A 22,403-nucleotide genomic window follows, 5' to 3' on the forward strand; every position below is an offset into this window, starting at 1 on the left:
GCGTCCGCCACAAAGTTGTCCTTTCCCGAGACATGCTGGTTGTCCGTCATATACTCGGAGATGTAGGACAGATGTCACTGCTGGTGAGCCGACCAGGGATCGAACACCTTCGTGAACACGAAGGTCAACGGTTTGTGCTCCGTGAATGCGGTGAACGACCTGCCTTCTAAGAAGTATCTGAAATGCCGGATTGCCAGATGTAGTGCCAACAGCTCCCGGTCGAAGGCACTGTACTTGAGTTCGGGTGGCCGTTGGTGCCTGCTGAAGAATGCCAGGGGTTGTCAGCGCCCCTCGATGAGTTGCTCCAGCACCCACCGACTGCTGGGTTGGATGCGTCCACTGTGAGGGCGGTTGGAATGTCAGTTCTGGGGTGCACCAGCATCGCGGCGTCTGCCAAGGCTTCCTTGGCTTTAAGGAAAGCGGTCGCGGCCTCTTCGTCCCAAGTAATGTCCTTGCCGTTACCTGACATCAGGGGGAACAAAGGGTGCATGATACGGGCTGCTGAGGGGAGGTGGTAGAAGTTCACCATAGCAATGAACTCCTGCAGACCTTTGCCTGTGTTGGGCCAGGCGAAGTGGCAGATCGCATCTACCTTGGTGGGAAGAGGTGTTGCCCCATCTTTGGTAATCCTGTGGCCCAGGAAGTCGATGATGTCGAGTCTGAACTGGCATTTGGCCGGGTTGATCGTGGGGCCGAAATCACTCAGGCAGGAGTAGAGCTGGTGGAGGTGGGACCAGATGCTCCTGACGACTACTGCTGGCTATGAGGATGTTGTCCAAATAGATGAATGCAAAGTCCAGGTCGCGTCTCACCGCGTCTATTAGCCGCTGGAACGTCTGTGCGGCATTCTTCAGGCTGAATGGCTTTCGGAGGAATTCGAACAGGCCCAATGGGGTGATCAGTGTTGTTTTAGGGATGTCTTCAGGGTGTATCCCTGGACGAGGTCTACCTTGGAAAAGATGCTTGCCCCGTGCAGGTTTGCTGCAAAGTCCTGTATGTACGGTACGGGGTAGCGGTCTGGAGTTGTAGCCTCGTTCAGTCTGCGGTAGTCGCCACATGGTCTCCAGCCCCCAGCTGCTTTGGGCGCCATGTGCAGGGGGGAGGCCCATGGGCTGTCGGACTGCCGTATGATCCCCAATTCCTCCATCCTCTTGAACTCCTCCTTCGCCAAGCGGATCTTGTCCGGGGGGAGCCTTCGTGCACGGGCGTAGAGGGGTGGTCCCTGGGTCGGAATGTGGTGCTGTACTCCGTGTCTGGGCATGGCTGCCGCGAACTGTGGTGCCAGAACCGATGGAAAGTCCTCCAGGATTCTGGTGAATTCGTTGTCAGACAGCGTGATGGAGTCCAGGTGTGGGGCCGGCAACTTGGCTTCACCCAGGGAGAACATCTGGAAAGTCTTGGCATGGACCAGTCTTTTCCCTTGCAAGTCGACCAGCAGGCTGTGAGCTCGCAAGAAGTCTGCCCCCAGGAGTGGTTGGTCCACGGCGGCCACTGTGAAGTCCCATGTGAACCGGCTGGTGCTGAACTGCAGCTGCACTGTGCGGGTGCTGTAGGTCCGTATCGTGCTGCTGTTTGCGGCCCTCAGGGTGGGTCCCGGACCCCGTTGCGGGTGTCGTACCCTGTCAGGGGTAAGACGCTGATTTCCGCTCTGGTGTCGACCAAGAAGCGGTGTCCCGACTGTTTGTCCCAGGCGTACAAGAGGCTGTCCTGGTGGCCAGCCGCCGTAGCCATTAGCAGTGGCTGGCCCTGGCGTTTCCCGGAAACTTGCAGGGCGGGCGACAACGGTGGGCTTCTGTGCCTCACCGCTGGTGGTAGAAACACCACTGTTCATTGGCCTCCTCACTCCTGTCTCTGGGTTGTGTGCGCTCCGTTGCCGGGCCTGGTCTGGCCTGCTGTTAGCCGGTGGCTTGGTAATCTGTCTGACGGACGCCTCGCTCTCCCTCTTGGCTTTCCACAGCATGTCTGCCTGAGCTGCCACCTTCCGGGGGTCACTGAAATCTGCATCGGCCAGCAGCAGATGTATGTCCTCGGGCAGTTGCTCTAGGAACGCCTGCTCAAACATGAGGCAGGGCTTGTGTCCTTCAGCCAGGGCCAGCATCTGGTTCATTAATGCTGACAGCGGCCTGTCTCCCAAACTGTCCAGGTGCAGCAAGTGGGCACCTCGCTCACACCGTGAGAGGCCAAAGGTCCCTATGAGCAGTGCTTTGAATGCTGCATATTTGCCTTCTTCCGGGGGTGACTGTATGAAATCCTCAACCTGGGGGGCTGTCTCCTGGTCAAGGGAGCTCGCCACATAATAGTAACGCGTGGAATCAGAAGATATCTGCCGAATCTGGAACTGGGCTTCTGCTTGGTCAAACCACACGCGTGGTCGCAGCATCCAGAAAGTTGGCAGTTTTAGTGAAACTGCGTGAACAGATGAAGAGTCGATCATCTTTGGTCCAAATCCCATTTGGACCGTCGGGGTCACCAGTGTAGTGATGTGCTACACACAGAGCTAGAAATAATGACACGCAGTCTGTAAGTTGCACTCGAGACTAGTTTATTCAAACTTCGCGGCACTGGCTTTTACGCAGTTCCTTTCCCGCCCTCTCTGGGCAGAAATGACGTCAGAGGTGCATTACAAAAGTCTCTTCCCGCACACGGGCTTTCTCCCCTTGCTGGTGAAGAAGAAGGCCCAGCGCCATTTTGTGAGCCGGTTCACCTGCGTAGAAAGTGGGTCACCACAATATATCCTTTTTAAAATAAGGAGCCCAAAACTGCACACAATACTCCAAGTGTGGTTTCACGAGTGCCTTATAGAGCCTCAACATCACATCCCTGCCCTTATGTTATATACTTCTAGAAATGGATGCCAACATTACATACGCCTTCTTCACCACCAACTCAACCTGGAGGTTAACCTTTAGGGTATCCTGCACAAGGGCTCCCAAGGCTCTTTGCATCTCTGCATTTTGAATTCTCTCCCTATCTAAATAATAGTCTGCCCATTTATTTCTTCCACCAAAGTGCATGACCGTACACTTTCCAACATTGTATTTCATTTTCCACTTCTGATGAAAGTGTTTTTTATAGGAAAATGAAGAAGAGGTGTTGAACATTTACGGGTAAGTGAGCTTGTGTAAGGGATTATTATGAGAAAGTAAAGCAAATTGAGATCTATCTGAAAGATAGAGACATTGATGGAGTGGAATATATAGATGAATAGAAAGAAAGGGTAGATATAGTGTGTTCAGTCAGCAGACTTTCAGTGTAAATGTGATGATCATATATCATAGTTAATTGAAATAGCTGAAGCTGATGAACAAAGGAAATATTCACAGGAATTCTTGGGGCTGGGGTGATTGACTTCCAACTCCACGGTTGTCCTCCAAGATATAAGGCATGTTTCTAGTCTGTGGAATGTTTTCCCATTTACTTCATTTTTACAAGACTTGGTGATGTCATACTTTGTTAGATGCTACATTGAATATTTGGTGCAGTCGCTATTGACTCAGCACTGGAATTCAGCTTTTTGCCCAAACTCTGATGATATCTGGAACCAAATGGTCTTAGTAAACAAAATCTAGACATTACTGTGCAAGTTATTGTCAGATAAGGACTACTTGTTTTCACTGTTGACATTGACACTTTTCACTACTTTACAGTAATTACCTGTAATGCAGCTAGATAGCATTCATTAACTTTTGTTACACATCTCTGTTTCTTAATAACTGTATATCTAATATCTAAAAGTACTGGCTGAAAAATTCATTTTCATAATGGAAATATTAAATTCATTACCTTACTTGTCTTTTTAATGCTCCTGTAAACTTGTACTTCTGAAGACCATCTGGCTTCAAAAGACCATTCACTGGATTTTTTTTATTACCAAGGTAAAGACAACATTCAATCAACATCTCACAGTTACTATTCTACAATCTATTGAGTATTTCTGTGAAGTTTAGACACTGCTTTTGTTTAGGGAATACAGCAGTTAGTTTATGCACCACGCCTTGTAAATCCCAATGAGATAATGGGCCATTGTGCTCTTTGACATAGATCTAGGCAATCCTTAATATCCACCTGACAGGGCATACAGAATCATTGTTTAATATCTAATTTAAAAATTGATACCGCTGACAAGACAGCCCTCCTTCAGAAAAATGTCATTCTGCATTTTATGTTGAAGTTGCTGGAATGGAGTCTTTGAACACACAATTGATTTACGCAGATTAGAATGTAATCACTGAGAAGTCTAGTTCAGTCATAATGAACATCTAACAAGAAGGCAGGAAGTAGTAGGTTTTGCAAATAGAAGTATGCCATATTTCTATATGTTGGTTGTTTGTCATATCCAACAATGATAGGAGACATGTAAGCAAGAGGTTTTAAGTGGAACAGCTGTTGCCCAGAGGCAGTTCCATTCTTTCGACCTTGGAAGTCCGGGTCCAGTGGTACAATTAATCATCACAAACTGAGGTTTTCCTTGGTTGTAGCAGATGACCATGATATCTTCAGTGCCTTGTCATGCCATTCAATCTCCATGAAGCATTGCAGAACTGCCTTCCTGGTCATAGATCTCACTATTGATCACATCCACCTTTTTCCATCGGATCACATGTGAGGACAGGTAAACCTATCTCCCCATGTTCTGAGGCCCTCACATTTTTTAGTTTGCCTGGTGAAGCGATGTACCAGGGCGTGGCCGCTGTTGCATGCAAACAGCTACTAGGAGACACAGATGAGGACTGAGTGTTCAGTGGAGCCCAAATGTGAGTGAGTTTCCTCGGAATGGACATGACAAGCCTCTTCATCAGAGGTGCTGCCCCTCCCTGGACATCCCACACATACCATATTTGGTTAATAATTGCTCAACCATGAACAATTGCATTTCTATCACAACCATCACAATTTGATCATATTTACTGTTAAAATTTTAAAGGAGAACATGTTATTTCTCCCTTAAGATTTTAACAGTGAATTTGATCATATTGTGATGGTTGTGATAAAAGTGAAATTGTTCATAGAAATGTAATATGTTTACTATGATTCAGTAGTTTAGCAAAGCTAATTTTAATGGAATCAGATGACAACAAACTGGTCAGATATGTTGCCCAGATTTGAACTACAGAAGAAGATCTGCTTCTTTAACTACCAGTATATACCTCTAATGGGGTTGGGGACTTTAGTTGACAAATAAAACAATCATGGCTGAAAGAGAATTGAGAGAGAACATAGAATGAAGGGCAAGTTCAAGGACTAGTTTTGACGTGTGGATTTGAAGAGGTATCGGAGTGTTGCAAAAAGCCAGTATAAAAGAAACTAAAACAGATGGCAAAATTATCGCACACTTTGTACAGTTATGTTACAATAAAAAGATACCACGATGGTTTTAAAAACAAATATGGTATGGGAAAACTAATGAATAAATACTTTGTATTAATATTTATACTAGGGAAATGAGATACAATCTTGATATTCCTAGTAACTAAGTATGAATCAAGGACTAAGTTTAAGGAAACTGCATTAGATAATGTACTAAATCTTGTGGACCTAATGGTTTCCATCACAGCATTTTAAAGAAACCTGGTAAAGCAATTGTAGATACTTCAACTATAATATTTCAGATTTACTGGACTACAGAAATGTCCCTTTCAATTCACAATTTCAAACATAATATTTTTAAGACAGATGAAAGAGAGGAGTCAAGAAACTATAGACCATCTTGATGAACATACACTTAATGGCCACTTTATTAGGTACATCTGTACACCTGCTTGATGTAAGTATCCAATCAGCCAATCATGTGGCAGCAACTCAATGCATAAAAACATGCAGACACGATCAAGAGGTTCAGCTGTTGTTCAGCCCAATTATGAGAATGGGCAATAAATGTGATTAAGTGACTTTGACTGGGGAATGATTGTTGGTGCTTGCTGGAGTGGTTTGAGTACCTTAGAAGCTACTGATCGCCTGGGATTTTCTTGTCCAAATGTCTCTAGATTTTTGAGAGAATGGTGCGAAAAACAAAAAAAAACAATAGTGACTGTCAGTTCTGTGGGTGAAAACGTTTTTTTAATGAGAGAGGTCAGAGGAGAATGGCCAGATTGTTCCTTCCTGAAAGGGAGACGACAGTAACTCAGGTAATCATGCATTACAACAGTATTTTGCAGAAGAGCTTCTCTGAATGCACAACATATCGAACCTTTCAGTGGATAAGCTACAGCAGCAGAAGACCATGACTGCACTCAGCTGCAGGAGGTCCCTAATAAAGTGGCCACTGAGTGTATGTTGTGAGGAGTTTTTTGGAATCTGTCACCAAAGACAATAACAAAGCACTTGCAAAAATTTGAGCTGATTAGAGAAAGAGCAGCATAGATTTATAATAAAATCGTTTCTGAAAATCCAAACTGATTTTTGTTTCGAAAATAAATATATATAAAAATCATTGTGCATAGTACATAAAATTTCCAGAAGGCATTCAGTAAAGACTGTTTGCTAAATCGTGGATTTAAAAACAAATTAATGACATCATGAAATTAATTAGTAGGTAGAAGGCAAAAAGTGGAAATAATAGGAGCGTATTTTAAATGGAAGAAAGCCAGTGGTGGTGACGTGCCGGACTTAAACTATTCATTATTTTTAATGACTTAGTTAAGTTTAAAAAAAGAAAGGTGGTTGTAGCTGTTGGAGATAGTCATCTCTGCTCCAGGACATTATTGCAGGAGTTTCTCAGGTTGGAGTCTTGAGCTCGACTATCTTCAGCTGTTTAATCAACGATTTCCACTCCATCATGAGGCCAAAAATGGGGTTATTTGCTGATAATTGCACAATGTTCATTTCCATTTACAGCTTCTCAGCAAATAAACCATTCCAGGCCTGCATACAGCAAGAACTAGACAAGATGTAGCTGTAGTAAGTAACATTTGCACAGCAAAAATGCTAGGTCCTGACCATCTCCAAGAGAGTCAAGCTACTTTCCCTTGACATTCAATGGTGCCAACAAATCTTCCATCATTAAACAGAAACTCAACCAGATTGGCCACATAAAGTTCACAGAGGCAGGGTATCCTATGGTGAGTGATTCACATCCTGACACCCAAAACTTTTCCCATTATCTACAAGGTGCACATGATGGAATATTCTCCACTTTCCTGGAGTGCAATACGAACAACTCGCAAGAAGCTCAGTGCCATCCAGGACAAAATATCCCACTTGTTTGGTACACTGTTACTTACCCTAAATATTCATAGCCTTCACTGTCACAATGGCTGAAGTCTTAAGCATCTTCAGAATGCACTGGCATTTATTGCCTGGATTACTCTGACAACACTTCCCAAACATCTGACTTGAAGCAGAGAAGGACATGGGTAGCAGATGCAGGGCACTCCATCATCTGCCAGTTCCCTTGCAAGTTGCTCAGTATCTTTGTCTGGATATATATTGCCAGTGTTTCTGTGGCATTGAGAACTTGACAAACATACATAGATTTACTAAAATAACAACGTTTCTCAAGACCCTCACTAAAAAGATATAACCTGCTACCTATATCTCTTATTTGAACTATAGAATCTATGACATTATAAAGAAATAAAAACATGAACTGCTAATGTTTGTGGCTATTTCATGATTGCTTTGTACATGGAAGGCTCCAGAGATTAGGACAACAGAGGAGCAGCAACAGGGTTGTTTTGTGTCGGTGGATTGTGCTGTGTTTGAGGACTCATTTGTGGATCTGAACGACTACGCCACAGTTGTCACTGACTTTATAAAAACAGTCATGGTCAAGTGTGTCATTACAAAATCATCCAGTGTCTTCCTCAACAAGAAGCATTGGATGAACCATGATACCTGCAATCTGCTGAGGACCAGATCAGAAGCATTCATATCTGGTGACCAAGAAAGTTACAAGATGTCAAAGTACAACCTCTGGAGTGGTAATTCTGGCCTAAACTTGAATCAATGAAGGATACTTGGTAGCTGTGAGAGGGCTTGAATGCTATTGCCTCTTACCAAGTGAAATCAAACAACATAGGTGACAACAAGGCTTCACCCAGGTGGGCTCAGTGCTCTCTGTGCTCACTTTGACTGTCAAAATGTGGAAGAAACATCGCGAACTCCTACAGTCTCTGATGACCCTGTAATTTCAGTCTCTGAGGTTGATGTGAAAGCATGCTCTAAGAAAGTGAATCCACGGAAAATATCCTGCCCAGATGGGGTATCTGATTGAGTACTAAAGATTTGTGCTGATCAACTGGCTGGAGTGGTAACTGAGATCTTTAGTCTCTTGCTGTGGCAGTCTGAGGTACCCAACTGTTTCAAGCAGGCTTCAATTATACTTGTGCCTAAGAAGAACATGGTAATCTGCCTCAATGACTATTGTCCAGTAGCACTTATATCCATAGTGATGAAGTGTTTTGAGACGTGGGTGGTGAAACATACCAACTCCTCCCTGAGAAGTGTCTTGGATCTGCCTACCAACACAACTGGTCCACAGCAGATACCACTTCATTGGCTCTTAACTCAACCCTGGAACATCTAGACAGCATACATCAGGATGCTCTTTACCAACTACTGCTCCATATTCAATGCTATCATCCCTTCAAAAGTATTCAGTAAACTTCAGGCCTTAATACCTCCTTGTGTACCCCAGCCCGGTTGGTAACAACATCTCCTCCACAATCTCCAACAGCACGGGTGCACCACAAGGCAGTGTGTTTAGCTCCCTGCTCTACTCACTTTACAGTTAGGACTGTGTGGTTAAGCACAATTCCAGTGCTATTTTCAAGATTGCTGATGACTCCACTGTCATAGGCCAGGGGTCCCCAACCCTTTTTGACCCGCGGACTGGTTTAATATTGACAATATTCTTGTGGACTGGCCGACCGGGGGGGGGGTGGGGGAGTGTATTCAAGTAGGGTTAAACTCACCTCAACATGTCTTTTACAGTTAGGGTTGCCAACTTTCTCACTCCCTTGTTGCAGTCAAATCCTGGGACACTTGTGTTTGTTCCCAGGAAAGTCTACCATGACCATGAAGCCTTGTGCGGGCACCTGTGTGCGCATGCACATACGTGCCGATGTTTTCCCCCCACAAATCGGTTTTGCGTTCATCTTCCCGACTATACTGTAATACATTATTTCTTCTTTATATAGGTTGTATATTTATCATATCATTCCTGCTTTTACTATATGTTAGTGTTATTTTAGGTTTTATGTGTTATTTCGTATGATTTGGTAGGTTATTTTTTGGGTCTGGGAACGCTCAAAATTTTTTTCCATATAAATTAATGGTAATTGCTTCTTCGCTTCATGCCATTTGGGCACGAAAGGTTTCATAGCAATGCTCTACCTTAGTGGGGGAAATATGGGACAAGGACAGTTCTGTATGGGACAAACCAATTTAGCCCAATATACGGGATGTCCCGGCAAATACGGGACAGTTGGCAACCCCATGTTCAAGTTCAACAGTGCGTGACAGGGAATGAGGAAAAGTGCAGCTGACTCATATCGTTTCCTCGTGGCCCAGTTGCACATGCTTTGCGGCCCGGTACCAGTCCGCGGCCCGGTGGTTGAGGACCGCTGTCATAGGCGAATCAAAGGTGGTGGCGATTAGCACATAGGAGGGAAATTGAAAATCTGACTGAGTGGTTCCAGAACAACAACCTCTTATTCGATGTCAGCAAGACCAAGGAACTAATTATTGACTTCAGGAGGAGGAAACCAGAGGTCCATGAGCCAATCCTCATCGGGGGATCAGAGATGGAGACGATCAGCAACTTAAAATTCCTTGGTGTTATCATTTCAGAGGTCCAGCATGTAAGCGCAATTAATTCCTTAGAAGTTTACGAAGATTCAGCACGACACCTAAAACTTTAACAAACTTCTGTAGGTATGTGGTGGAGAGTATATTGACTGGCTTCATCACAAGCTGGATCGGGAACACCAATGTCCTTGAATGGAAAATCTTTAAAAAAAAAGTAGTGGATTCAGACCAGTCCATCATGAGTAAAGCCCTCTCCACTAATAAGACCAATTACACGGAGCGTTGCAGCAGGAAAGTAGCATTCATCATCAGGGACCACCCCCCCCCCCCCCCCGCTGCCCAGGATGTGCTCCCTGCTCATTGCTGCCATCAGGAAGAAGGTCCCGGAGTCTCAGGACTTTTACCACCAGCTTCAGGAGCAGTTATTACCCCATCAGGCTCTTGAACCAAAGGGGATAACTTCACTTGCCCCATCATTGAACTGTTCCCACAACCTCACTTTCAAGGACTCTTATCTCATGTTCTCGATATTTATTGCTTATTTATTAATTATAATAATTATTATTATTCCTTTTTTTTGTATCTGCACAGTTTGTTGTTCTCAGCACACTACTTGTCTGCCCTGTTGGCTGTGGTCTTTCCTTGACTCTATTATGGTTACTAGATTTATCAAGTATGTCTGCAGGAAAACATTCCGCAGGGTTGCATATAATGACATATATGTACTTGAACTTTGAAGTTATTGAAAAGAAACTAACTCGGCCAAAATATACACCTGGATTAATTTCTTCTGAAATGGAGTTCAAATCTGGGGGATCGGTATGTTCTCTAGAACCTTGGTTGAACCACACATAGAGTACAGGGAAAGTTCTTCACCCAGAGACATATTAGCACATGAACTCTGCTACCATATGGTATACTTAACTCTTCCTGAAGAATATTCTCCTTAAGTAAATAAAAGATTGAGGAATAGTAGGATATGCAGGTAAAGTTAGCCAAAGCATAGATAATTTGAGACATGTGTCTTGCAGTGAATCTTATGTACTAGAGATTTTGTGATTTAGAAGGGGTGCTGAGAGTTTTCATTGGACATCATTTAAAGATTGTGTTATGCTTGTGATCTTCTTAGTGGAACAAGCACACTTGAAGTATTCTTTCTCTTAGTCCCCTATTCTCCTTTCATTGCTGGAGAATTGAGACAGAACTAGAGCAGTAGCTCAGTGATTGTAGTTCATTATGCTGATAGCTGCCTGTGGATAAAGCTGCCAACTACACAGTAGAGAATTTACAGCTGTTGTTACTCCGTACTGGATCAGTTCTATCATATAATGTTATCTTAGGACAGTGATGTAGGAAGAAAAGTGTTTAATTGATAATAACTGTTAGATCATTTAAACCGGATTCTGATCCTGTAGCTTACGTTAATTTTCATTCTCTGTAGCAGAGGAGTCCCAGCAGTGCAGACCACTGTGGGTGCATTTGACGCCTATCTATTCACAGCCTGTTAGACGACTGATAAGTTTCCTATGTTTGCTGCAGGCTGTCACGATTTCTCTTCTGGGATTGAAATTGTTTACACATTACCCCTTTTAGGACTGCAGTTGGAAGCTGTGCTATTCTTTAGGATCTCAGCAGGAGAGATTGCTGTGACTGGGATCATTCCTGAAGTGTTCCAAGGACTGTATTTCTGTATTGCGGTGCGCCTACTCTCTAATCAATAGCAAACACAGCATTCTAATACTGTAACTAGGGCAACGGGACACATTGTCTGCTGATAGGCCAGAATCTGAGAGGAACACTGGATTGGTGGATTGCAGAAGGTGGCCATAGAGCGTTGGGTTTTAATGTTGATTTGTTCCAAATAGGGGAACAGTAGGAAAGCAGGTACATCTCTGGCACTGTACTGCAGCTTGGGTTAGCTGTTCTCTGTGACTGAAGAGAGAGCAGCATGTCTAATGATGGACTGGAGGTTGCTGAATAAATAGGCAGATGTGATGCACATTGGCTGCCTGTAAGAAACCTGCTGTTGTGGAGACAATCAAAAACACAGTTCACTGCAGAGACACACTCTCTTACTATAGAAATTGCAGATTACCATCTTTTGTGTTGCTGACCGGAAAGAAATCTGGTGTTGCGTGCTTGATGTGCGACAAATTTCTGTTGATGATGGGATCAGTAGAAGCCGGCAGCTGATGCAGGAACTGTAAGTAGCAGACCTCGAAATGGAAACACGGACGGAAGAGGAGAGCCAGTCATCATCACAGGATCTCTTTGTCACTGTTGAAGGGACACCAGCATATCATCCGTGTGATAAAATTAATGAATGTGAAATGGACGCTTTGCAGCAGGTAAGAGCTGTGTATCACAGATGTATCTGAGAGACAGCTCTACGTCACCTTGTTTAATGTAGATTGAACTGACGATGACTGACTGTCCCAGCTGCAGAGGACTGCGCAAAGCCCATTTGAGGCAGGCAGGCATTCAGGTTTTGGAGGTGTAAATTCAGCTCAAGTGATTGCTTACTTTTTTTAATGCCTCACCCAGCAGGAGATAATACCCACTATTGGGAAACATTAAGAGTATTTTTTACTTCATAATTTAATATTTTAGTACAGTGGTTTCTTCACAAAATATGGCTGTCTGTTTATAACTCTACTATTCCACAAGAACGACAAAATAATCTTTGTCAGATTATTTTATTTACAATCAAATTGTAGGCTACTGTACGGAACTTGGTGAAGTATGTACTAACCCTGCAGTATGTCAGTGAAGGCAGGCCATCATCTTAGAGTTGGCATGAAATGTACACAAACTCAAGATGCTTAATGTACTGATGTACCGATATTTGCCTTTCATATTTGGTAGCTTTGCGTGTGGTTTTAAGTTCTTTCTTTTATTTCTGACATGTTCACCAGTTTTACTTAACTAGTGACATTTCTTAATATGACTATATTATGCAACAATTTTGGAGCCTATGATAATAGAACAATATGGGTTCTGGTGTCATAATACTCTTAATTGTATAATGTAATCGTGAGATTATAACAACTATTGCAGTCCAAAATTGATGGTGGTGAGCTGTGAAAACAACCCTTTTACTGTCAAACATTGGCCTGAAAAAATGACTAGTGAGTAACACTGCGCAACATGTTAACCAATTGATTAGCTGCATATCACAATGTCCAATTTCAAAACAGTGCTATCAAGATAACTGGGAAATCTTGGAGGATGATGTCAATATAAGCTAAATAATACATCTTTTTTGTGCAATTTTGATAATTAACACCTGATTAAATTTGGTAGTCTCCTAATGGCTATATATGCAATATAATCCTGTGTGGAGTTTATCAAGCGCAGTTAGTTAGAATATCATTTGGTGTCGAAATATTCCTATTTTTGTTAATTAAAGGACTAAGGAAATAAGGGTCAACGATATTTATCTAGACCTGGAACATACTGTACATCACCCATGATCTTGTTGAATGATGAAATTGTTATTTAAAACACTAGTGCAATTGCTATGTTTCTAGTTCTGTTTTACACATATGTTTGACATGAGCAATGTTCAGAAAAATGAACTGAACAAAAATACTCCCCAATACCCTCTTCGTATTTGTTAGACTTCCTATAATACATTGGGGTTTCACTGCAGCGTTTCAAGATGGTATATAAATTCCTTAATTACAATGTCAAGATAACCTACATTTTACTGACACTATACTTGAACACAATTATATTTAGATATATTTTTATTTTGTGTCCCTTGGGCTATCTGATCATTCTTTTTGCTTTAACCTTGCATTTGTATGTGTGATTAAATTCATTCTAAGCTGTTGGTCAGAATTATGAGACTCATTCAAGGTTAGAGACTTAGAGACAAAAAATAAGGCTTCTAGTTGCCAAATAGGAACTTAAATGTTTTATTCCAATTCTAACAGACATTTATGATTGCAAAACTCCATGCCACTGATGTGACATCATAATTTTCATTCCCTTGGTGTCCATCAAGTCACATCAGCATTCTTTTGTCATGTCTTGCAGAGTCTTCTGTCCTTACAGTGCACTGCAGTCATGTGCTTTATTACATACATTATGCAGCTTTTTAAACAAGGCAATGCCAATGAATTTATGAGTGGTGATGAGTCTTCTCCATGTGTCTGGTTAGAGCACTCCCTGGGGGAGTGTTTATACTCTATCTGTAGCTGCTGAATGAAATGAGGTAAATCGAACTGACTTAATAGTGCTCCAAGGAGGCATTATGATATAGTTATTAGGCTGAAGGTCTTACTGCTTTTGAAGAGAATATGCATGTGCTTGTATGTTTGTGTTTGTGGTGTTTATATGTTGCCTGAAGCATTGATGATGTCAAGGTTCACACAGAATCCTTAAGTATATGGTTCATAGCTACATAAGTCTTTATATCTGTATCACAGGTCTTTATATCTGAAATAATTTCGGAACTATCCACTTAAAAGTATCTAGTTCCTCTTCTTCCAAACTCTCTCCACCCCTCCAACTCTAACTATGTGAGTCCTTCTTCTACACTCAATGAAAGGAAGTTGAAACAAATCTGATGTAAAATTTAGTGAAATAATGGATAATGACAAAGAATTATAATCCTTACACAGTACATTGTTTATCTGTTTACGTTGTTATTGATATAACTTTGTGCTCTGGTTCCATTCTTTAATGTGTATTGGATTAGGAGGCAAAGGTAATTTCCTCAGATGTAATGGAGGTGATGTCATATTTATGTATAAAATCTTGTGTTTGCAATCATTTTCTGTTTTTGTTTCCCTTAATTAAGGCCATTTTCACACTTATTGTATACCCTGACAGTGTAAATGTCTCCTTGAATAGTATTTTGGCACTAGTGGAGCTGTTGCAGTTTGTTTGCTAATAGAAAAATATAATAGCCAAACAAGTTTACTTAATGCAAAAAAACCTGTTTAGTCTGATGCTTCCAGTAAAGTTTCTCTTCCAGTTAAGTCACTCCCCTTTCAACTTCATCTAACAATACTGCTTGAAATTTATGATATACTTCAGTTTTTGAGATAGTGGTAATAAACATCTGTTGATGACTGTACAACACTCTCATTCAAGCCTGTGTTACCTTTAGAATTCTCTATTACACTCTGGACAGCATTGAACATTGTATTCTTCGTGAGATTGAGATCATATAATATTTTCCACTCGTGTTGTTCTGTCCTCAAGTCTTGCCCACCTGCCATTCTGCACTGGTTCCCAGTTGAACATGTCTTAGCTTTTAAAATTCTACAATACTTCATTCCATATTCTTTCATCTCCCTACATCTTGAATTCCCTGTAGTGCTTTGACCCTCTGATAGATCCGTTTTCTTCAAATTTTAACTTTGTATCATTGGAGGCAAGCTTTCATCTTCATCATCTTAATCTTTGCAATACTTATCCATAACTACACCTCTCTATCTTTCCTTCTTTCACATACTTCTTAAAGCATACCTTTTAGATGAAACTTTAGATTATCTACACTAATCCTCCTTTGGTCATGTGGTGTAAATTTTATTTAAGAACTCGCCTGAGATTCTTATTTTACAATACAGAGGCCAATGGTGGGTTCAGTGTTCATTCAGTTCACAAGAATGACCTCAGGCTTCCAATTGCCTGTCACTTCAATTTGCCACCCCATTTGGATTCTGTCCTCTCTGTCCTTAGCTTCCTACATTTTTCCAGTGAAGCTTAATTTGAGTTTAAGCAGCATTATCTCATCTGATTAGTCAGACACTTCGCAGTCTTCAGACTTACTATTTAGTTAAAAAAATTAGTTTGGCTTTACACACCTGCAACTCCTCTAGGCCTGTCTTTTGTTTCTTTTTTTCATTTTATTAATTTTTTTTCTTGATAATCACCAACCATCATTCACGTTATTGACCTTTGTTATTTGATCTTTCCTGCATTTCTTTCCTTTCTCTACTACATCTTAAAACTTACTTATTTTGGACTTTTGCCATTTCTCATTACAGATCATAACTCTGGTTCTCTTCTGTTGATCATTCTAGAATTTTCTGCTTTTCACCCTCATCCACACTGTTTTGCTTTAAAATTGTTATTTTTTGTTACTGCCTGAGTAGTACACTTATTTCATAGGTGAAAGCAGCAAGTTAGCACTGTCCTATTTAAGCAGCTGTAGTAAATGTACCAGGTCCATTAGAAAACGTTATATGTATAACTCAGTTACTACGCTAATTAAGCTTCTATCAGCCTTCAGTACAATTGCATCATATGTGATATATAGGACAAGTAATCAGTATTGTCATATAGCTGGAATAGTGCATGCTCATTGTGACGCAAGGAGCAATTTTGATTCTGTTTCATATTTTTAAAGTACATTGTCACACCAGAAGTGATAAATTATTGTAGTTCAGACATAAAATTAAAGCAAATACTGATATTTAGAAACAATTGAAGTTTGCTTTAAAAAATTAAAATTAAAATATTTATTTTTCTAATAATGTATATTAAAACATATGTTTATCATCATTACAAGTAGAAAACATAGACAATAAGTAACTGAACTCATATTTCAAAACAGAAGCAGGTGAAAGCCATTTGCCCATCACAATCCCCCCCCCCCCACCACCCCAAGACCTTGCATGCACTACCATTTGTTAAAATCATGGCTGATCTTTCATCATGCTTCTTTCTGGCACTAACCCGCAGTCCCTTGATTCTTTTAATAACTAAACATCTTACAATCTCTCCCTTTCAATGACAGAATCTCTTCGGCCCTCTTGTGAAATGTAATTCAAAAAGTAACCATCTTCAAACTGAAGAAATTTATTCTCTTCTCAGTGCAGTCTGAAATGGTAGATCCATTATTTTGAAATTATGAGCCACTGGTTTAGACATGGTGCCAGAAAAAACAACAACTTTTAACCTGCTAGGTTTCAGAAGTCTATTGGAGATATCAGTAAACCACTTTCTATTCTTCTAAACCAAAGAGTATCTGCTTAATCTGTCCTCGTATGACAAACCTACCATCAGAAATTAATCTTTACCAGAATTATTCTGTTGTCTGGAGATCAGACCTGCAACATAGTATTTTAGATCCTACATCAAATCTGGTGGTCTAATCCTCTTCTAGTGCAGAATCCAAATATCTATATCCTCGAGCTTTTAGAACATGACTCCAGGGATAATAGCTGTTCGGATTATCATTTTCCAAAGTTTAGTATATTCTGGAGTTGTAGATACTAAATTGATCTCACTAATTAAGAAAGGAGGGGGAGAGAAAAAGGGAACTGCTGTCACGTTAGCCTCCTAGCATTAGAATGGAAAAATGCTGGTATCTATAACATGCATGTAATAACTGAACTTCTTCAAAAGAATGTTAGGACTGAGTAGAATCAGTATGAATGTGCATTAGCAAAATCACATTTAACAAATATGCTGGAGACTTTTGAGGGTGTGACAAATGGGATAAATAAGGGTGAATCAGTGGATGTGTATTTGGCTTTATTGGAGGCTTTGATTAGGTTGCACTCAGAAGATTTGGTCGCACTCAGAAGATTTGGTCGCACTCAGGAGATTGGTTAGCAAGGTTAGAGTATGTAGAATGGGCTGGGGAGGGAATATACTAACCAGACTCAGAATTGCTTTTTAGGCAATAAACAAAAGAGTAAGAATGAAGATTTCCTTAAATTGTCAAGCAGGGATTAATGCCTTTCCCTTACTATTCATAGATCACATCAATGATTCAGCTAAAGAGATAAAATAGCATATTTCCAATTCTAAACTAAATGAGATTGTGAGATTAAGAGATTTCTTGAAGATATTAACAAGCTGATTGAGTAGACAGGAATGTTTCAACTGGAATATAGTGTAGAATTCTGTGAGGTAATTCCATTCAGTGTACAGGACAAAAATGAATATTTTCAGATGGTGTCAGATGGTATAGGTTGATGTTTAGAGATATGCTTATAGATGTGTCAATGAAAGAAAATGTGCAGGTACAATATATGATTTGATATGGTAGTAGTAAGTTAACTTTATTAGAAGATGATTTGATGATAGAAGTAAGGAAATCTCACTTCTCAATCTCTCAAGTCACTGTTAAATTCCCTGCCCCGATTGCCTCATTTTCACTATGAACATCCAGTCTCAATGCACTTCTGTCCCTTATTAGGAAGCCCTTAGAGCTTTCTACTTCTTTCTAGACAATAGACCTAATCAGTTCCTCTCCACTACCACCCTTCTCTGTCTGGCAGATCTGGCCCTCACCTTAACAATTTCTCTTTTTGCTCCTTCTACTTTGTCCAAATCCATGAGCACCTATATGGACCCAGCTATGCTTGTCTTTTCATTAGCTATGTGGAACAGTCTATGTTCCAAGCCTACACTGGGAATGCTCCCCAACTCACTGCGCTATATTGATAACTGCATTGATGCTGTTTTGTGCACCCATGTTGAGCTTGTCAATTTCATCAACTTTATCTGCAACTTCCACCCCGGCTTCAAATTTAATTGGCCATCTCAGGCTCCTCTCTCCCATTCCTCAATCTCTCTGTCTCCATCTCTGAAGACAGACTGTCTATTGATATCTTTTGTAAACATACTGACTCTCCCAACTATCTTGACTATACTTCTTTCCACCCTGTCACTTGTACAAATACTATTCCATTCTCCCAGTTCCTCCATCTCTATCTCATTAGTTCTCAGGGTGAGGCTTTCCATTTCAGAACATCTGATATATCCTTTTTCAAAGAACAAAGTTTCCCTTCCTGTACCATCAATGCTGCACCCACCTGCATTTCCTTCATTTCTCAGACATCAACTCTCATTCTATCGTCCTGCCACCATAACAGGGTTAGAGTTCTCCTTGTCTTTGCCTTCCTCATCAAACTTCCACATCCAGCACATCATTCTCCATAACTTCTGCCATCTTCAATGGGATCCTAATAGTAAATACATATTTCCCTTCCCCTCCATCCACTTTCTGCAGGTATTGCTCTCTATGTGACTCCCTTGTCCACTCATCCCTCCCCACTGATCTCCCTCCTGGCACTCACCCCTGCACTTGGGACAAGTGCACACCTGCCCCTACACCACCTCCCTTACCACCATTCACAGCTTCAAAATAGTCCTTCTACATGAAGCAACACCTCTCCTGAGAATCTGTTGGGATCATCTACTTTTTTTTTGGTGCTACCAATGTGGCCTCAACATCAGGGAGACCCATTGTAGATTGGGGAACCGTTTTGTTGAGCACCTTCATTCCATCTGCCACAGAAGGCGGCCTTCCCACCCATTTTAATTCAACTTCCCATTTCCATTCCAACATGTCGGCCCATGGCCTCTTCCACTTCCACGATGAAGCTGCTCTCAGGTTGGAAGAACAACACCTCATAATTCTGTCTAAGTATTCATGTAGCCTCCAATCTGACAGCATGAATATTGATTTTTCTAATTTCTGGTGATTTCTCTCCCACCCCATTTCTCCCTTTTTCCATTCACTATTCTGGTTTTTCTCTTAATCCCTTCTCTTCTCCTCACATGCCTATCACCTTCCTCTGATGCCCCTCCTCCTTTCCTTTTTCCCATGTTCCACTGTCCTTTCCTATCAGATTCCTTCTGCTTCAGCTTTTTACCTGTTCCACATCAACTCCCCAGCTTCTCACTTCATTCCCCTTCTCACATCCACCTACTTTCTCCTTCACTTGTTTCACATATTATTTCCCAGCTTGTCCTCCTCCCGCTCCCCCACCTTCCAATTCTGGCTACTTCCCCCTCCATAGATGCTGCCTGACTTGCTGAGTTACTCCAACATTCTGTGTTTGTAAATTTAGCTTCAATTGTTTAGGACTTCATGTACATCTCACCTGAAGTATTGTGAGCAGTTTTTGGACTTCTGACCTGTAAGGTGTGGTTGCCAAAGGGGAAGGGTGGTAAAGAATCATTAAACTTGTTTCAAAGATTTAAGTTTGCCATATGAGGAAATATTTGAAGATACTAGACTTGTACTGCTAATACTTTGTCGTTGAAGTATAGCAAATTCATACAGAGAATGACAAGCTAGACAAGCTCGTTTTCTCCTAGCTGCAAACACGAGGAAATCTGCAGATGCTGGCATTTCATGCAACACACATAAAAATTGCTGGTGAACGCAGCAGGCCTGATGAAGGGTCTCGGCCCGAAATGTCGACTGTACCTCTTCCAATAGATGCTGCCTGGCCTGCTGCGTTCACCAGCAACTGTTATGTGTGTTTCTCCGAGCTGAAGAGTTTAGAACAAGAGGTCACGGTCTGAGAATTTAAAAAGAGGCCATTAATGGTGAAATTAGGAGAATATTTTTCCCTGCAGAAGGTGGGCTATTAATTCAAGATTGATTTCTGTGTCGTAAGGGAATCATGGGATAAGAGGGTAGTACTTGAAAATCATCCAATAGTAAAAGACTAAGAAGGCCTACTCCTATATTAACCAGAGAACAATACTAGAAACCAAAAATCAACTCAGGCAAAAAACAAAGCTTATAGACATTAAGCTTTCATAGTACATTGAACAATGCAGCCCAAGGATAGGCCTTTTGGCTCACCAAGTTGTGCTGAACTAATTAAGCTAGTACTTAAAAGTCTAAGTAAACTAATGCCATCTGCCTTCACAACATTCATATCCCTCCAGTCACTGCATGTTCACCATAAGACATCCTCCTCAACCTGGATCGACACGTTGACGTCGTGTGGAGGCTTACGTGCTTCAAAGGCTCCATCAGGCGATGCCAGCTCAGGACCACCCATGTTGGAACAGCTGTGGACAAGATGCCAGGCGAAGACTGATTGAACGCTGGCTCCCGAATGGATAAACTTGTGCCTGCCCCTCCTAGGCTGCACTTCATGCCATACAAAACGACAACAGCCATAAGACATAGGAGCAGAATTGGGCCATTCAGTGCCGCCAGTCCACTTATTATCCCTCTCATCGTCCTGCCTTCTTCCCGTAATCTTTGATCCCCTTACTCATTTTGTAACCTGGGGAAAAATACACACGCAGGACAACAAATACTTCTTCAGGTCTTTAATTCCTTTATCTGTTTTAGTTGTTTTAATGCAGAAAGAGGATATCAAAATAAAATGACAAAATTGATTTTAAAAAAAAGTTCCTGCTGTTACAGTGTCAGCTTAATTTTGGACCACACCCGTGTTACACATGCAGTATGAAAATAACTAAAGCAAAATATACGAAGCCAATACAGTAGTGGCAATTCTAAAAAGACAATACAAACAACATTAGATTCTCACTAACCCCGTACCTTGTACACAACATCAAAAATATGAATAAATACATCTCATCTTAACTGAGAGATGTACTCACATTTGGCACACACGTGCTTAACTTCCAAACACGTATAGTCGAGACCCTGAAATGAGTTCTCCTCGCTCACGCTATATGAATAGAGATTAACACATTCCCATGTTACGTTCTGTTATATTCACATTTAGTTATGAAACAATAAAGAAAGACAAAAATAAACTTTTACAAGAACTTTTACAATACATTGCCTTATAGTTGAATTAATAAAAAGACTAACTTACTAGGCCGATCAGGAACGTCACCCAATCATGCAATCCAGCACTGATTAATTTTACTCACGAAAATCTAAAGCATTGACGTGTAAAACATGTCAGGTTGCTGATATCCTAGATTTACAAACAAGTATAAACAAATTTACATGGATATTATCAAATATTATTCACCTTTCCTCACCAAATCTGGGAAAAGCACTCGGAAAAGCGCTCAAGTACCATTCACTTTAGAACATGGCAACTCTTCTTTCTACTCCACATGTGCAAAATGACATCACTATTTTCTCTTAAAGGCACAGGCATTACCAAGGTGAATACATAACTGCACTTTAATAATAAAAAATGGTATTCAGCGGTCACCTGGTTACACTAATCAAGAGCTTATCAATCTCTGCTTTAAATATACCCAATGACTTGGCCTTGATGGCCAACTGTGGCTTTGAATTCCTTAGATTCAACACCCCCGGCTAAAGAATTTCCTCCTTATCTCTGTTCTAAATGGATGACCTTATATTCTGAGGCAGTGCCCTTTCATCCTAGACTCCCCACTGCTGGAAATGTCCTTTCCACGTTGACTCTGTCTCGACCTTTCAATATTCAATAGATTTCAGAATCAGGTGTATAAGTCATGCAAAAATAGAGGAGAAAAATGTAAGAAATTGTAGATGGGTTCATTGTCTGTTCAGAAAACTGATTGGGAGGAAAATGTTTCCAAAATATTAGGTGTTTGTCTTCAGGTACCTCAGGGGTTCCCAATTGTTTTTATGCCTTGGACCCCTACCATTAACCAACGGGTCCGTTGTCTCCAGGTTGGGAGCCTCTGCTATACCTCCTCCTTGATGGTACCAATAAAGAGCTCAAGAATGAAATTAGGAGAGCTAGAAGGGGCCATGAAAAGGCCTTGCGAGCAGGATTAAGGAAAACCCCAAGGCTCACATACTTCACAAGTATTTGAAGAGCAAGAACATTCAGAAAGTAATGAGGCATGGGATCTAAGGAGACCTTGCTTTGTGGATCCAGAATTGGCTTGACCATGGAAGGCAAAGGGTGGTTGTAGATGGTTCGTATTCTATATGGAGGACAGTGACCAGTGGTGTT

The 22,403-nt window shown here is 41.3% G+C and overlaps 1 protein-coding gene across 5 annotated transcripts in view; it reads left to right on the forward strand.

Moving 5' to 3' along the window:
• The window catches only part of LOC134336674 (peripheral-type benzodiazepine receptor-associated protein 1), a 321,894-nt gene that overhangs the window by 95,001 nt on the left and 204,490 nt on the right, over nt 1-22,403 (forward strand). For 3 of the 5 annotated variants that reach the window (XM_063031029.1, XM_063031032.1, XM_063031031.1), the window contains exon 1: nt 11,606-12,095. The exons of the other annotated variants lie outside the window; for them this stretch is intronic. In XM_063031029.1, the coding sequence (XP_062887099.1) occupies nt 11,970-12,095 (126 nt within the window). In that variant the 5' untranslated portion in view covers nt 11,606-11,969. Of the gene's footprint in view, nt 1-11,605; nt 12,096-22,403 lie in introns of those variants that run through there. 5 annotated transcript variants of the gene reach the window in all.

The sequence above is a fragment of the Mobula hypostoma genome, chromosome 23 (genome assembly GCF_963921235.1).
Source record: "Mobula hypostoma chromosome 23, sMobHyp1.1, whole genome shotgun sequence".
Classification (NCBI taxonomy): Eukaryota; Metazoa; Chordata; class Chondrichthyes; order Myliobatiformes; family Myliobatidae; genus Mobula; species Mobula hypostoma.